The sequence below is a fragment of the Stigmatopora argus genome, chromosome 21 (assembly GCF_051989625.1).
Source record: "Stigmatopora argus isolate UIUO_Sarg chromosome 21, RoL_Sarg_1.0, whole genome shotgun sequence".
Classification (NCBI taxonomy): domain Eukaryota; kingdom Metazoa; phylum Chordata; class Actinopteri; order Syngnathiformes; family Syngnathidae; genus Stigmatopora; species Stigmatopora argus.
In genome coordinates this window covers 12,905,538-12,922,772 of record NC_135407.1, presented here as the reverse complement: position 1 = coordinate 12,922,772, position 17,235 = coordinate 12,905,538, and the positions used below count along the sequence as shown (strand labels likewise).

The 17,235-nt window shown below is 43.3% G+C and overlaps 1 protein-coding gene across 3 annotated transcripts in view; it reads left to right on the top strand.

The window, feature by feature from the left end:
* The window catches only part of ngly1 (N-glycanase 1), a 58,973-nt gene that overhangs the window by 30,285 nt on the left and 11,453 nt on the right, over positions 1-17,235 (top strand). For all 3 annotated transcript variants that reach the window (XM_077590848.1, XM_077590846.1, XM_077590847.1), the window contains 4 exons: positions 618-780; positions 884-1,103; positions 6,337-6,458; positions 10,751-10,896. In XM_077590848.1, coding sequence (XP_077446974.1) covers positions 618-780; positions 884-1,103; positions 6,337-6,458; positions 10,751-10,896 — 651 coding nt within the window. The remainder of the gene's footprint in view (positions 1-617; positions 781-883; positions 1,104-6,336; positions 6,459-10,750; positions 10,897-17,235) is intronic.

Below are 17,235 nucleotides of genomic sequence, written 5' to 3'. Positions count from 1 at the left end.
TGCCATGCTATGAAGCTCATTTCACTGACACAACTTTCTAAGTCACCAAAATTGCTAGTTGCTGTATGTATATTTTTTACCCAGCAGATTTGATCACTTTTTCTGTTAACCCATAATAAAGTCATAAAAGAACCAAACTTCATGAATGTTTTTTTGTGACAAAGAAGTATCTGTTCCAATCACTCTATCAGAGAAAAATCAGAGTTGTAGAAATATCTGGAAACTCAAGAGAGCCATGACATTATGGTCTTCACAAGTGTATCTAAACTTTTGACCACAACTGTACATATACATATATACACACACGCACACACGTACACACGATCTCTCTATATCAGGTCTTATCTGCCCCGAGGTGCATACCACTTTTGAAATCACAAACCTTTTTTGTAGCCATGTGCAGCCACAGTCATTATAGTAAATTATGTTTGCACATGCGTGGTTTTGGTGTAGAGTCTGGAACTCTCTGAAGAATTGCAACGTGAAAAGAAACCTCATCAAACCAAATATGGTCCAATTTACTTTTGTCCTGACCAAAGAATATGAACTGAGGATTTTCCGGGTGTAAATGTGACCTTTCATGTTGAAACAATTATGTTGCATTATTTCTCTGGCAGTTAAACACCAAGAACTTCTTTGTGACTCTTCAATCAAAATTCCAACATGTGCTGCTTTATGAGAACCTTGAGCTTCAGCAAAAAGCCAGAAGCTACATTCCTTCCAAGCAGCTGTCTGCTGCTGCTGAGCTGAAGCTGCAGTTAGCCAAGGATTCTGAGACTGGTCAATTTCAAAAGTCATTTATGCTCTCAATTAACATATCATATATATACCTTTTTGTAATAGCTTTCAGGAAATTAATGAACCTTTCATGGCATTTTTGTAGATTTCAAACATGGAAAAGAAGATTTCATGGTGTTGGAGTTGCTTCGGTGGTTCAAATATGAATTCTTCTCCTGGGTTGACTCTTTGCCCTGCAACCGATGCAGGGGCCCGACTCAAAATTCTGGCTTACTCAGTCCAACTATTCATGATCTACGCTGGGGGGCAACACAAGTGGAGAACCACTACTGTCAAACTTGCCAGTTATGCACCAGATTCCCTCGGTTTGTCCTGTTTATTACTACAACAGTTGAGTGCATAGAGAGCTATATGGATAGACATTTCAAAGCAAACATCTCAGATTTTTTGGGGAAATTTCATTAATACATTCTTATATACAGTAATCCCTCGAATATCGCGGCTAATGTAGACCAGACATGGCCGCGATAATCGAAAAAGTGCTAAGTCACCCCTATTATTACTACTACCGTACTACATGTTTTCGTGTCTATACAAAAATGTAATTAAATATTAAAGCTACAAGCAGGAACTAATCCAGACTCAATTAAATACTGTCACTGCACTCTGAAATGTCCTAACACTTCCAGATGCATATCAATAATTAATGTTCTGAGACTTCTACTTCAGTCGTAGCATTGCAGATATTTATTTTGCACTTTGATCCTTGTATTAAAACACTGTAGGTACCGCTATCACATGCTGCTAACCAGATATATACTCTATATATTTTTTTAGGTTCGCCATTTGACATTCCGAAATACACGCACAAATAAAGAGGAAATGACAGTTTACTGGAATTTTCACTTGCAAGGAGAACGACCGCTGAGAGAGCTTCCCAACTCCGTTCTGACCTTATACATCTTTTTTGTTGTTTTATTACATTTGACGGCCCTGATTACAATGGATGTCTCAATTCTAAAGGGAGGGGTGGAAACACAAGTGAGACGTTTATAGTCAAAACAGACGAAAATCAGGAAGACTTGGTGGACGCAGGTGCAGTTCCCGGAACAGATTCCCAACGCTGCAAAGCGTTCTAGATCTTCTTTGTTCAGACTTCCAGGGGTAAAGTTTAATAGCGAAGCCAAACTTCAGGAAACTTTGGGGACTGTCCGTATGGGAGAGAGGGGACGGAGTTGCAGTTGTCAACAGTCCGGGGCGTTAGACTACTCTTTATTTAGACTAACTAAGGATATGAAGAGCAAATCTGTTACTTTTCAAATATATAATAATATGAAATAAAATTCTGACAATATTATCTGAAAAATCTGGGTGATATATTGTATAAAAGTAAAATTGACTGAATAATATTATAGATGTAGTCTATAATTAGGGACTCCATGATGTAGAGAATAAGAATCAATCTGCCTTTAGAAGTGAGCTAGTAATGTCTTTAGGTGTGAGCCCAGCATAAGTATTTTAAGTATTATAAGTACTTTTTTGCATCATAGGCGCCGTTCAAAGCGGCTGCTTGTTGCAGTAGCTCCCTAAACCCTCCCTCGTATTCTGTGTTTTTACAGCTTTTTTACAGCTTTTTTTATCCTTTATTTTTACGTTTTATTGTCTCTTAAGATTTTACTTGTTACTTTACTTTATATATTATATTACATACTTTAATGTTTTAAAACTTTACTTTAAAGACTCTACTCCAAGACTCAAGTTGTGCGAGAGGCAGTCTTTGATCTATTAGTTTAGTCTATCTTTGCAAATTCTGGACATAACATTTTTGACCCACTGAGCCATGCCTCCGCTGTCTTACACTAAGGATCAGCTGTTAGCGCTACGCAACACCTTGATTCCCCTGGACCTGGACCCGCCCGCGGAGTTAAAGAGGAAGAGAAGAGGATGCAGAGCTGGACGAAAATGTCAGGAGAGGAAGCGACACTTCAGACCCAGCATTCCATCTATTATTATGGGGAACGTAAGATCTCTCCCCAATAAGATGGAAGAGCTAACGGCGCTTACAAAACAACAACGACAATATCGGAGAATCTGCATTATGTGCTTCACGGAGACCTGGCTGAATTAACTAACACCAGACTCTCTCGTCTCCTTGGATGGCTTTCAGCTGTTGAGGGCGGACAGAGATGCCGAGGAGAGTGGTAGGAAGAAAGGTGGGGGACTAGCTGTCTTTATTAATAGTAAATGGTGCAGCATATTACTGTGAAGAAGCAACTTTGCACTCGAGATATCGAGCTAGTAGCTGGTAGCATCAGGCCGTTTTACATCCCCCGGGAGTTCTCCCACGTTATCGTAATAACTGCGTATATACCTCCTTCGGCTAATGCGGCAGTCGCTCGCGAGCTGCTTCACGCTACTGTGTCCCGGCTGCAGACGTCACAGCCCCAGTCTCTCCTTCTTATCTCTGGTGATTATAACCATGCTCACTTGGTTTCTACTCTCCCCACCTTCACTCAGTATGTGAAGTGCCACACCAGGGAACAAAAAACTCTGGACCTGCTGTATGCCAGCACGAAGGAGGCATACAGCTCAGTCCCCCTGGCCCCACTGGGCCGCTCAGACCACAACCTAGTCCATTGATCCCCACCTACATCCCTATGGTGAGGAAAATAAAACCTACCACGAGGATCATACAAAGATGGACGGAGGAGACTAGCATGGTACTGAGGGACTTTTTTGAGACCAATGACTGGAAGGTGCTGTGCAATTCACATGGGAAAGACATTGACAGCTTGACCCACTGCATCACAGATTATATTAACTTCTGTGTTGAGAACATTGTACCCTCCAAGAAGGTCTGTTGTTTCTCCAACAGTAAGCCGTGGGTCACCAGGGATCTAAGGGCCCTCCTGAACAAGAAAAAGAGGGCTTTTAGTTCTGGGGAGAAAGAGAGTCTGAAAATGGTCCAGAAGGAGCTGAAGAGAGGGATAAGGAAGGGAAAGACCATCTGCAGGAGGAAGCTAGAGAACCAACTCCAGAGAGGCAACAGCAAAGAGGTCTGGAGGAGCTTGAGGACCATTTCGGGCCATGGAGGCAACAGTGAGAGAGACCAGGAGTCCGGAGACAGGGAGTGGGCCAATGAACTGAATCAGTTCTTTAACAGATTCAGTCCTGCCCCCACTCCCCTGACCCCCCAGACCAGAAGCAACTCTCCCCCTCGTTCTCCTCCTCCTCCCCCTCTTCCACCGGTGTCTGCATTACTGTCCATCAGGTGATTCCAAGATGGCACCGTTCACGCGGGAGCCAGTGGCAGTAGCTCTGTACACTCATGTTTTTTGTGTTTTACAGCCCTTCTATCTTTTTATTAATTACATTTTAAGATTTCTTAATACATTCCTTTTTACTTTACTTTGTACTTCATACTTTTTACTTTAATGTTTTTACAACTTTCCTTGGTCTGTTAGCCTGGCTTCTTTCGGCTACTTCTTTTTTTGGAACCATTCAGCCATGCCTACGCTGTGACACACATGGGACTAGCTGTTACAATACACAGCGCAGGGAGCAACACCTCGGTGCCGCCGGGGATTCGGAGCTGGACAAAAGTGCCGGGAGAAGAGGCAACGCTTCTGACCAACCATTCCATCGTGGGATAAGATGGAAGAGCTGTTGGCGCTTACCAGCAACGGAGTCGAGGGGCTGCATATTCTCTACCTCGGTCACAGTCTGCAGAAGTTCTCCATCTTGTGGAAGACTTCCTGTGTGTGGTTCCAGTTTTTGTCCAACTTTGCAATGTCTTTTTGAGTCTGTGTCCGTCTTTGCTGCCGCGGCCGGGATGGCGCCGTTCAAGTGGCAGCCCGTGGCGGTGGCTCCGTTCACTCTTGCTCGTTTTGTGATTTTCTGTCTTGATGATTGGTCTTGGACTTGGTGATTCTTAATGATCCCATTTACTTTGATTTGCTTTGTACTTTTTGCTTTTGCTTTGTTGTTCTGCGGCCTTTGCGACTGTACTGTCTAACTAATAACTATGACTTTTCTTGCTACTGTCACAATGAAATTTCCCGAATACGGGATTAATAAAGTTATCCAATCCAATCCAATAAAACAGCTAAAGACTGAGGCATGGAAGGCTACCTGTTAAGACGGCCTCAGCTCCAGACTCCTGAGAGAGAGTGTGCGGATCAGCTTGGCAAAGTAATTCTGCTCAGCCTCAGTCTGCAGAAGGTCCCCATCTTGTGGAAAACTTCCTATGTGGTCCCAGTTCCAAAGACTGCGAACCCCAGGGAGCCAAACCACTTCAGGCCGGTACCATTAACCTCTCACCTGATCGAGACATTGGAGAGAATCATCCTCAATCACCTCAGCCCCCTGATGAATGCAAAGCTGGACCCTCTGCAGTTCGCCTATCGTCCAGGCATTGGTGTGGAAGATGCTACCACCTACCTGATTCACAGGTCTCTTTCACACCTGGAGAACACGGGAAGCATGCTGAGAATGATGTTTTTTGACCTCTCCAGTGCATTCAACACCATTCAGCCGGTCCTACTGAGAGGGAAACTGGAAGAGGCTGGAGTAAGGAACCACCTAGCCGTATGGATCATCGACTTCCTCACTGACAGACCACAATATGTGAGACTCCAGGACTGTACGTCTGATGTGGTAGCTTGCAGCACGGGGGCCCCACAAGGCACAGTGCTCTCCCCACTCCTCTTCTCCCTCTACACATCAGACTTCAAACATAATACAGACACCTGCCACCTCCAGAAGTTCTCTGACGACACCGCTATTGTTGGACGAGTGTATTTATTTATTAACTTACTGTTGGAATAATGATTAAAACCTTTTGAATCATTATTAGTAATATTTAATTAAAATAGGAAAACATCTTTCAACATAACTGCTTACACTTGCAAGGAGGTACCTTGTGACGTCGTCTTAGTCCACAAGGCATTCTAAATTGCAGTAACTGAATGATTGTATTTAATCGCGACACTCGAAAAACATGTTATGTAATCAGTACAATAACACCCTAGATGGTTAGAAAAAAAACTGTGAGAATTGCCGAAGTAAGCATAAAAGTTGAACAAGGCACCCAAACAACGGTGTGAGGAATTGCATAATATTTTCATTATAAGGTAAACAAAGCATTCTAAAGTAAACCAAGCAGTATTATAATGTAAACAAAGCAGTATTATAATGTAAACAAAGCATCCGTATTTTCAAACAATAATGCGATTATCGCCATCTGCTGCTGGAGTCCCGTCAAAACAGTCCCGTTGTGTTTTGCCGAAAACTGTGTCCTCGAGCTGTGGGGCCTTGAGGAGACGATGGGGAGGAAAAGTGTCTGTGGTCCCATGAATTAATTTATAGCCTTATTACTTATTAAAAATGCTTACAACACATATAGAAACATTCCATAATAAATCTAACACTTACTTATTACCTATTTAGTTATGTATAAAATGCCTTTCCTATTTCTGCATCCTCACCCTCTTGCTACTGTGAGAACGAAATTTTCCGAATACGGGATGAATAAAGTTATCCAATCCAAGCCAATCAATTGTCTAACAGTTACCTGTTTTTCATCTTTGTATATACAAGCTATAACAACCCAGAGAAGCTTCTCACAACCCGGAAGGGACGATGTGGGGAGTGGGCCAACTGTTTCACCCTATGTTGCAGAGCTATGGGACTTGAAGCCAGGTACATCTGGGACAGCACAGGTATGGTTATACATACCTGTCAACTTATATGTTTTTTCCGTATTTTATACGTTTTTTGATCATTTCAAATTGTGTACGCCGTATAACAACTTTTGTACGGGTTAATTTTTAAGTACGTTTTTGTAAAATCGATCTCGTTTTGCCCAGTTTCGGCTCTAATAAGGATCGTCTCGGTCACTGGTAGCAGACAAAAACGTCATCACCGACTGCTTATTGTCATGGTTCTCGTAACTCGAGCGGACGTTTCCCATTGAAATGAATGGAAAAAAATGTAATTCATTCCAGCCCTCTGAAAAAACACCTAAAACTGGATATTGGATTGGAAAACATGTTTTATTTCTTCTAATTCCCCATCTATTAACAAAGTAACACATAACTAGTGGTTTAATAGAAATAAAATGTGTTTAATCGAACTAAAATTGGGCGGATTTCGCCGAGGGGAGAGGGGCACAAAAGGGGCGGGGGGCTTCATTTTTTTTTCCACACAACGCACTCGTAAACGGAACAAACACTCCACCCTCACGTTCGCTATCGATGGGCTGTTTGCTGTTGTACTATTCCCTTCAAAATATTCCAAAAATGATGCACACAAATGTCCTCACCATCGGATAACGCACGACCACTTGCCAACGAGCAGCAGTCTTTTATCAGCAATCGCTCCGCTGCTCATGGGAGCTTTGGGGGCGCTGGCTAGCGGCTTCCTTTTAGCTTGTAGCATCTGTGTTCGCATCCCCTCGAACGGCGCCTATGATAGAGTTGCTACCGTGGATGCTATTGCGGGGAGTTGCGAGCCAGTGCCCCTGATGTTCTTATGAGCAGCAAACAAGCAGCAGTCTCATCAGCGATCGCTCCGCTGCTCATGGGAGCTTCGGGGGCACTGGCTAGCGGCTCCCTTTTAGCTTGTAGCATCTGTGTTCGCATCCCCTCGAACGCCGCCTATGATAGAGTTGCTACCGTGGATGCTATTGCGGGGAGTTGCGAGCCAGTGCCCCTGATGTTCTTATGAGCAGCGAACGAGAAGTAATATAATACTCCTCGTATTAGATAAAAATAACAGTAAATGCAGCAGCTGAGCTTACCCACGTATTGATTGTGGGTAAAGTTTTATTCTGAGAAAGAGTGCCATTGCCTGTCGGTGTTGTGTGCACAAGTATACTTCATTACCCAGAAAGCCCTCTTTTCCCCGCGCATGCGCGTTGTGCGTTTCCTGGTCTGAACAACTCATTCGGTGCTCGTAAATATTGTTATACACGAAAGATATGCAAAAAAGACAGTGCTATGGCCACCTGGCTTGGTCGCATCACGAACTTTTGATCGCATGACGGGCGAATTATTCGATTGAAATTTCCGTCGTAACACGAGAATTTTGTATGACGAGCGGTCGTGTGACGAGGTACCACTGTACAGTTGTGGTCAAAAGTTTACATACACTTGTGAAGAACAATGTCATGGCTCTCTTGAGTTTCCAGTTATTTCTACATCTCAGGTACTTCTTTGTCACAAAAAACATTCATGAATTTTGGTTCTTTTATGTCTTTATTATGGGTAAACGGAAATGATGAAGTGGTTTAATCTGCTGGGTAAAAAATATACATACAGCAGCGCTAATATTTGGTAACATGTCCCTTGGCAGTTTTCACTTCAATTAGGCACTTTTGGTCGCCATCCACAAGCTTCTGGCAAGCTTCTGGTTGAATCTTTGACCACTCCTCTTGACAGAATTGGTGCAGTTCAGTTAAATTTGATGGCTTTCTGACATGGACTTGTTTCTTCAGCATTGTCCACAAGTTCTCAATGGGGTTTAAGTCAGGACTTTGGGAAGGCCATTCGAAAATCTTAATTCTAGCCTGATTTAGCCATTCCATTACCACTTTTGATGTGTGGTTGGGGTCATTGTCCTGTTGGAACATCCAACTGCGCCCAAGACCCAATCTTCGGGCTGATGACTTATGGTTATCTTGAAGAATTTGAAGGTAATCCTCCTTCTTCATTATCCCATTTACTCTTTGTAAAGCACCAGTTCCATTGGCAGCAAACAGCCCCACAGCATAATATTACCACCACCGTGCTTGATGGTAGGCATGGTGTACTTGGGGTTAAAGGCCTCACCTTTTCTCCTCCAAATATATTGCTGGGCATTGTGGCCAAACAGCTCAATCCATCATCAAATTTGCCGATGACGCCACTGTCGTCAGACTCATCTCAGGGGGGGATGAGTCTGCTTACAGAGATGAGGTCAACAAACTGTCTTTGTGGTGTTTGGCGAACAATCTCACACTAAACACCACTAAAACTAAAGAAATAATCCTGGACTTTCGCAAATGCAGCACAGATCTGGCCCCACTCCTCATAAATGGAGTATGCGTAGACAGGGTCCAGTCCTTCAAATTCCTGGGGCTCCACGTCACGGACAAGCTCTTCTGGTCTACCAACACAACGGCAGTGGTGAAGAAGGCCCAGAAACGAATCAATTTCCTGAGGGTACTCAGGAGGAACTACTTGGACACTAAGCCTCTGGTAACCTTCTATAGAGCCACTGTGGAGAGCATCCTGGCATACTGCATTACAGTGTAGTACGCTGGAAGCACGGCAGCAGACAGAAAGGCCATGCAGAGAGTGATCAACACTGCCCAGAAGATCATCGGCTGCTCTCTGCCCTCACGTTATGACATTGCCTGCCCTCGCTACCTCAGCAGGGTACTCGGACGTTTCGTCGATAGACGTTTGGTCCCCGGACATTTGGTCCCCGGATGTTTGGTCGACCGGACGTTTGGTCGACCGGACGTTTGGTCGAACGGACGTTTGGTCGAACGGACGTTTGGTCGCCGGGTTCGCGAGTCCCAAGGTTTGAGTCACGAGACTTTCATTTGTTTAACTCTAACCCTATTCACTCAATGTTAAATAATAGTCATTAAATCCCTATCCACCCAATGTTAAAATCTATCAATTGCATTCGAACCCGTTCTACCAAACGTCCGTTCTACCAAACGTCCGGTCGACCAAACGTCCGGGGACCAAACGTCTTTCGACAAAACGTCCGGTCACGCCTCAGCAGAACCAGGAATATTGTCAGGGACCAATACCACCCTGGTCACAACCTGTTCCAGCTGCTGCCCTCTGGTACAGGTCTCACAAACCACGGACAAATAGACTTAAGGACAGTTTCTTTCCCACGGCCATCAGGACTCTGAACTTGCGTTAGCACGACACACAATCCCTTCTGTGCAATAACAATGTGCAATATCTTGGATTGCCTAGCCGGGATGTGACTTTTTTTACTTAACCTAACCCTATACTTTTTACATTACTATTTATGTTTTTTTTACTGGGAAAAGGCACTTTTTGGAGGAGCACCACCAATTTCGTTATACACAGCTGAGTATGATGACAATAAAGGCTTTTGATTTGATTTGTTTCATCTGAACTTTCCTCCAGACGGTCTTATCTTTGTCCATGTGATCAGCAGCAAACTTGAGTCGAGCCTTAAGGTGCCGCTTTTGGAGCAAGGGCTTCCTTCTTGCACGGCAGCCTCTCAGTCCATGGAGATGCAAAACATGCTTGACTGTGGACACTGACACCTGTGTTCCAGCAGCTTCTAATTCTTGGCAGATCTGCTTTTTGGTGATTCTCGGTTGAATCTTCACCCTCAACCAATTTTCTCTCAGCAGCAGGTGATAGCTTATGTTTTCTTCCTGATCGTGGCAGTGACAAAACAGTGCCATGCACTTTATACTTACAAACAATTGTTTGCACTGTTGCTCTTGGGACCTGCAGCTGCTTTGAAATGGCTCCAAGTGACTTTCCTGACTTGTTCAAGTCAAGGATTCGCTTTTTCAGATCCATGCTAAGCTCCTTTGACTTTCCCATTGTAGCGTTTGTGGGCGTTTGCATCCAATGAGCCCTATTTAAATGGCCTCAGAGAAGTCACCAGCTGTAGTTACTCATAATCACTCACAAGAAGTTAAGATGCCATGCTATGAAGCTCATTTCACTGACAACTTTCTAAGTCACCAAAATTGCTAATTGATTGTTGCTGTATGTATATATTTTTGTCCCAGCAGATTTGATCACTTTTTGTTAACCCATAATAAAGTAATAAAAGAACCAAACTTCATGAATGTTTTTTGTGACAAAGAAGTACAATTGTTTTAATCGTACTAAAATACATAACAATGTATTGGGCAAGATTAATTGGAACTGTTATTTACTTCACACCAGAAGAGCATTTTCCTTATTTCCATGTGTAGAAATGTTTGTATTTTTAGGTTAAGCGCAGTTTTATCCTTTTCCAGATCATGTTTGGACGGAGGTTTACTCTTTGTCTCAAAGACGCTGGCTGCATTGTGACTCGTGTGAGAACATATGTGATGAACCTTTACTCTACGAGGTCGGCTGGAGGAAGGAACTTTCCTATATTATAGCCTTCTCACAGGACCAGGTATGTGTAAAATTTCGGGCAAATATTTATCTTGAGATACGAGACAAATTTATATACGAGCATACAGCGGACGCGAGAGGCTGCTCATGAGAACATCATGGGCACTGTCTTTCTGGTCGCAACTCCCTTGAGTAATGTCTCCACGAGCACTCGGCGGAGCGTTGCATTTTTTTTGCATGTTTTTTTCAAGTTTGTCATTGCGAATGTCGTATGTAGTACTTCTCGTTGTCAAGTGGTCGTGTGTTATCCTATGTGGGGACATTTGCGTGCATCATTTTCGGAATATTTTGAAGGGAATACAAAAGCAAACAACCAACCCTCGATAGGTTGCATCTGAAAGTCCTGGTGGAGGCAGGGCAAATAGAGCCAACCCGGGAGAAGAAAGGTATAAAAAATTAAAACAAAATTGGAATTAACAGGGTTTCTGCGGAGTCTAAAAACGTCTAAAAATAGACATTTTCAATTTTAGGCCTAAAAAAGTCTAAAATACCGAGATATTTTCCACTGTAAGACTAAAATCTCATTTGGCTCATTTAAGACCTACTGCAAAGGTGCAAAATATCGATGTAGAATACATTTAAAAAATAGTTTTCTTGCGTCTCTTTATCACGCCATTCCGTTTTTTTGGTGTCTTAGTGTCCTTGTATTTCTGTAAGCAGAAATCACTGTTAGCGGAAAGCACAATAAAACTACAGACTCGAAGCGGAAGTGTGTAGGTCGTCACAGGATATTGGCGCGAGGCGCAGATAGTTGTCGAGTAATGCAAGACAAATGACAGTTGGACAAAATATTTGCAATAGGGAAATGCAGATTTAATGATTGCTGGCTCGAACGACAGGATTTTGCGGACTGGCTCAAACGTGTTCCTGACAATGACACTGAGATGTACTGCACATAGTGCAAAAGACCATTGAAGCTCGGGACCCTGGGAGTAAAGACACTCGAATCCCACGTTAAATCCAATAAACACCAGGCCTCTCTGAAATCAGCACGTGAGTCTCGTAGAATTGCCCAGTTCTATTCGTTGGCAGACGCATCCACAAACGATACTTGAAATGACATACGCGACCTAATGGCTCGACACAAACAATGAAGGCAGAAGTTTTGTGTGCACTGAACACCGTGGCGAAACACCAGTCATACAGAGCAAACGACAACATCGGGGAACTCTCTAAATCAAATGCTCTGAGGAGGGCTGCTAAAGACAAACTCTCCCATCTTAAGAATCTGGAGATCGAAATTGTTGCCAAAAGTGCAGCACTACGAAGCATGTAGTGCTGCACACTACACGCGCGCGCACACACACTCTATCACTCCTGGGCTCTCTCTTTTTCTGCCCATCTCAATATCTAAAATATGTATAAATGTGGTTCTTTTCAATGTGCAGCATTTTAAGTAGAGGCATTATTTTGATTTTTTTTTTTTTTTACTGCAAATGTTGCGTGTTGTAGTCTGTTTGTTTAAATGGCAATAAATGTCATTTGAATGCAATCTGGGTCTGTTTTTTCTTATTTTTAATACTTCGTGAAGGTCTTAAATTTAACTCAATGGTCTAAAAAGGTCTAAAATAGTCTAAATTTGCACTTGTTCCAACCTGCAGACACCCTGAATTAAATTTAGTGTTAGGTTAGATTAAACTTATTTTTGAGTGTCAGTTATGTTACGTGCGCATTGTCGTGCAAAAAGTCTCCCCCCTTCTCTCTGTCCGTCTCTCTCTCCCCTCCGCGAAATCTGTCTAATTTTAGTACTATTAAACACATTTTATTATTATTAAACCACTAGTTATTTGTTACTTTGTTAAAATATGGTGAATTAGAACAAATAAAAATGTTTTTCCAATCCAATATCCTGTTTTGGGTGTTTTTTCAGAGGGTTGGAACCAATGTTCCCTCTAATTTTTTGTTTGTCTGGGCAGAAAGACAACCTCCCTGAGCACACTGAGTGTGAGCAACATCATTGCTCGCTATGGGCACACACCAGTATCCCACCTGTCATAAGCAGATGCATGTCTACTACACATAAATGATTTAGTAATAATAAAATGTAATGATTAATATCTATGAATGGGCGGCCCGGCGGATGAGTGATCCGCGTGTCGGCCTCACAGCTCTGGGGTCCTGGGTTCAAATCCAGGTCGGTCCACCTGTGTTGAATTTGCATATTCTCCCTGGGCCTGCGTGGGTTTTCTCTGAGTACTCCGTTTTCCTCCCACATCCCAAAAAGATGCATTGTAGGCTGATTGGACACTCTAAAATTGCCCCTAGCTATGGGTCTGACTGTGCATGGCTGTCCGTCTCCTTGTGCCCTGCGATCGGCTGGCCACCGATACAGGGTGTCCCCCACCCCTGGCCAAAAGTCAGCAGGGATAGGCTCCAGCACCACCCTTGAGTGATAAAGTGGATAAAGCGGTTCAGAAAATGAATGAAAAAATATCTATGAATAAAACATCTTCATAAATGCCATTAGAATATGCACAAATCCGACTTAAATTTGACCTTATTTTACACATCTGTCCTTCTCACTTCTCGTTCTCGTTCAAATGACTTTTCTGCTGAACGTGTCACTTGAGATAGTCAAGTTTCCATTTATATGCAATATTTTTCCATGATTTTGCATTGATTTATTTAATAAGGGATAGCACATATTAATGAACATATTTATATTCATGTTAATGAACATAGTATATATGTAAGATTGTAGCCGAGGGCTAATTTCCATTTATATGACGCCAAGACGTTATGATGTCATGCGGTACGGTCATTTATTTCAAAATAGAGAAAAGATAAACAGATAAAACGCTAAACAAAATGTATTTTGACGTCTATGAATGAAATTCAAGAGAAAAAAAATGTACGAATCTTGCATAAAACGTGAAAAAAACTCGCTCGGGCACAGCCATTTTACCTAGGTCCCAGGCAGCCATCTTACCTAGGTCCCGGGCAGCCATCTTACCTAGGGCGGTGCCGTCTAAACCTAATTAAACGTGCTTTGACGGGCTTGCCGCGAGTAGCCTTTATTTTGAAATAAAACAAAATTCCACTTTGGTTTTTTTCGTTGTATTTCTTGTTAGAAAGTGACAACTATTTGAATAATATGAACCATCGAAAGAATTGAGATATTTTGACATTAGAAACAATATGGATGCCACATCTTAAACTTCTGGGAAGAAAATTGTCTCATCTCATTTTCTGAACTGCTTCATCCTCATTAGGGTCGCGGGGGGTGCTGGAGCCTATCCGAACTGACTCTGGGCCAAAGGACACCCTGAATTGGTGGCCAGCTGATCGCAGGTCACAAGGAGACAGACAACCATGCACACTCACACCCATACCTAGGGACAATTTAGAGTGTACAATCAACCTACCATGTATGTTTTTGGAATGTGGGAAGAAACCGGGGTACCCGGAAGAAACCCACGCAGGCCCGGGGAGAACATGCAAACTCCACACAGGTGGACGTGACCTGAATTTGAACCCAGGTAAGAAGATTGTAATTTCTGTAATTAGAAAGCACCAGGTTCTCATCAAGATAGACTTATTCCCTTTTTCAAATTTAATAATTTGATATTTTGCATTTACAAAGAAAGGCATATTAACTTCCTCATGATATTGACCCTAATACAGTAATCCCTCGGATATTGTGGCTACAACTATCGCGGTTTCACTACATGTTTTTTTTCTGGGGGAAATGTTTTTTTGTTAATTAATTTTTTTTTATAAGTTCATAAAAATGTGAAAATCCTCGCTGAAACTCGCAAGCGGAAGCCACTCCCCTGTCCTCCGCTTGCTACTAGGATGCCGCACTGAAGTAAAAAAAAGAAAAAGGGTGGGCCCTACTTCGCGGTTTGTCGTTTATGGTGGCATAGCAGCTTTCGGCAGACTATAAAGAAAAGATGGCAGCCTTTTGCTCTTACTGCAGCAAAAAGATTGCCAACAAGCGTATCCAGCCCAGCCACATCACCAAGATGGACATTCCGACGAACCACACTGTCGACAAGAAGGGAACCAGCACGGTCGCGGTACGGACAACGGGCCACGAGAAGGCAGCTTTCACAGTTGTGCTTGCTTGCCATGGGAACGATCAGAAGCTACCACCCATGATGATTTTCCCATGAAAGATATTCCCGAAGGAAATTTCCAGCCGGTGTCATTGTCAAAGCCAACTAGAAGGGATGGATGGACGAGTTCAAAATGAAAGAGTTGCTTAACGAGGTGTTTGAGGATGGCTTTTTCCGCACGTTACCGTCAATGCTGATCTGTGACTCCATGCGCGCCCATCTCACGGCTGAAGTGAAACACCAAGTCCGGCATATGAGCTCCGAGCTTGCCGTCATTCCGGGAGTGTTGAGTGCATGCGATTTGTGGAACCTTAATACGGCGAGTGTTTAAAGTACTGTTTGTAGATAAACTGGGGCAAACAGAGTGAATGGGTTTTCAACCTTTTTTGATTCAAGAGACTTGCCTAACATGCACGGTCAACAAATCAGTGATTTGGTTAGTTGTCAGAGAAGTCGAGCGCGTCCACGCAACTCAGAAGACCCATCAGTGAATCGGTGTTGGTGTGATTGTGGTGTGTTTGTATGCACGCCAGAGAATTGGGAATTTCCCCAAGTTTCCATTTAAAGTGTGTTGCGGTAGTCTCACTGAGTCAAGCTGCTTTTTTTTCAACGCACATGAGATCTGCTGATGCAGTGATAAATAATTGCAGCCCACTCACATGCTTCTCCACACCAAAAAAGACTGTTTTCTTCTGAAACAGGATTCTGATTGTGGCAGCAGGGCAAAAGGCCCATCTCTCCTGGTTTGAGTCAGGCAATTGGTTCAAAACACGTGCAATAACAACCTCGTCCAAGCAGGTGGGACCAGCAAAGCCGGGCCCCTCTTAATAATCTTCCCCTCTGCAAGTCTGTGTCTATTTTGACCTGGTATCCCCAATATGGAGGAGCAAGAAGTTGGATTGGATTGGATAACTTTATTCATCCCGTACAAATTTCATTGTGACAGTAGCAAGAGGGTAAGAATGCAGATACAGGAAAGGCATAGTTACACTTAGTTACAAGTTATACAATACAGTCGCAAAGGCCACAGAACAACACAGCAAAAGCACAAACTGCAAAGCAAAGTATATGGTGATCATTAAGAATCACCAAATCAAATCATTAAGACAGAAAAGCCGCAAAAACACAAAATGAGCAAGAGTGGACGGAGCTACCGCCACCGGCTGCCAATTGAGTGGCGCCATCTTGGTTGCGGTAGCAAAAATGGATACAGACTCAAGAAAAAGACGTTGTAGAGTTGGGTAAAACTGGAAACACACACAGGAAGTCTTCCACAAGATGGGGAACTTCTGCAGACTGTGACCGAGGTAGAGAATATGCAGTCACTCTTCCAGCTTATCCGCACAGTTCCTCAGCAGTCTGGAGCTGAAGAATCAACAGTAGCAGAGTAGAACCCCTCGACTCCGTTCCCGGCCTGGTAAGCGCCAACAGCTCTTCCATCTTATCCCATGATGGAATGGTTGGTCTGAAGGATCACTTCTTCTCCCGGCACTTTTGTCCAGCTCCGAATTTCCAGCGTCATTGAGGTGTCGCTCCTTTTGCTGCGTATTGTAACTGCTAGTTCCATAGGCATGGCTGAATGGTTCCAAAAAAGAAGTAGCAGAAAGAAGCCAGGCTAACAGAACAAAGAAAGTTGTAAAAACATTGGTACTCGGATGATTCGCCTAAAGACGTTTCGCCGACGGACGTTTGACAGACGGACAGGTCGCCGAATGGACGTTCCACCGAACGGTCATTCGGCCGAACCTCCGGAGGTTTCGCCGAAACGGGATTTGCGAGCTTGCCTCGCCCCCGGATCGTGTGTGTACAAGTTTTTCAACCTCGGCCCGCGGGCCATATACGGCCCGTTAGGATTTTTAATCCGGCCCGCCGCCAGCGTTGTCCAAATTATAGTAAAAATCAATGATTTATTTCCCTTTGCCGCTCATCACTCTCAATTTATTAGTCTACCGTCAATGGCAGCCCGGGAATGAGCACTCTTGGGCGGGCTTGGCAGCCCGGGAATAAGCACTATTGGGCGGGCAGATGTAGCAGAACCGAGCCGAAAAATGACAGCAATCGGTTCAAATCCAGCCGAAAACAGCGTTTAATGATTAAATACAAATACTAGTATTTGTATATACAATACTAGTATTGTTTTATATTAGTATTTTATTTAAAAGAAGACAAAGGAAATTCACATATTCTTCGTCGTCTTCCTTTTTTTTTGCTTGGTATTCCCATAGGTATCGTGTATACAGACTACATGTCCGATGCGCGTTGTGAGGCATCGGAGCTAGACG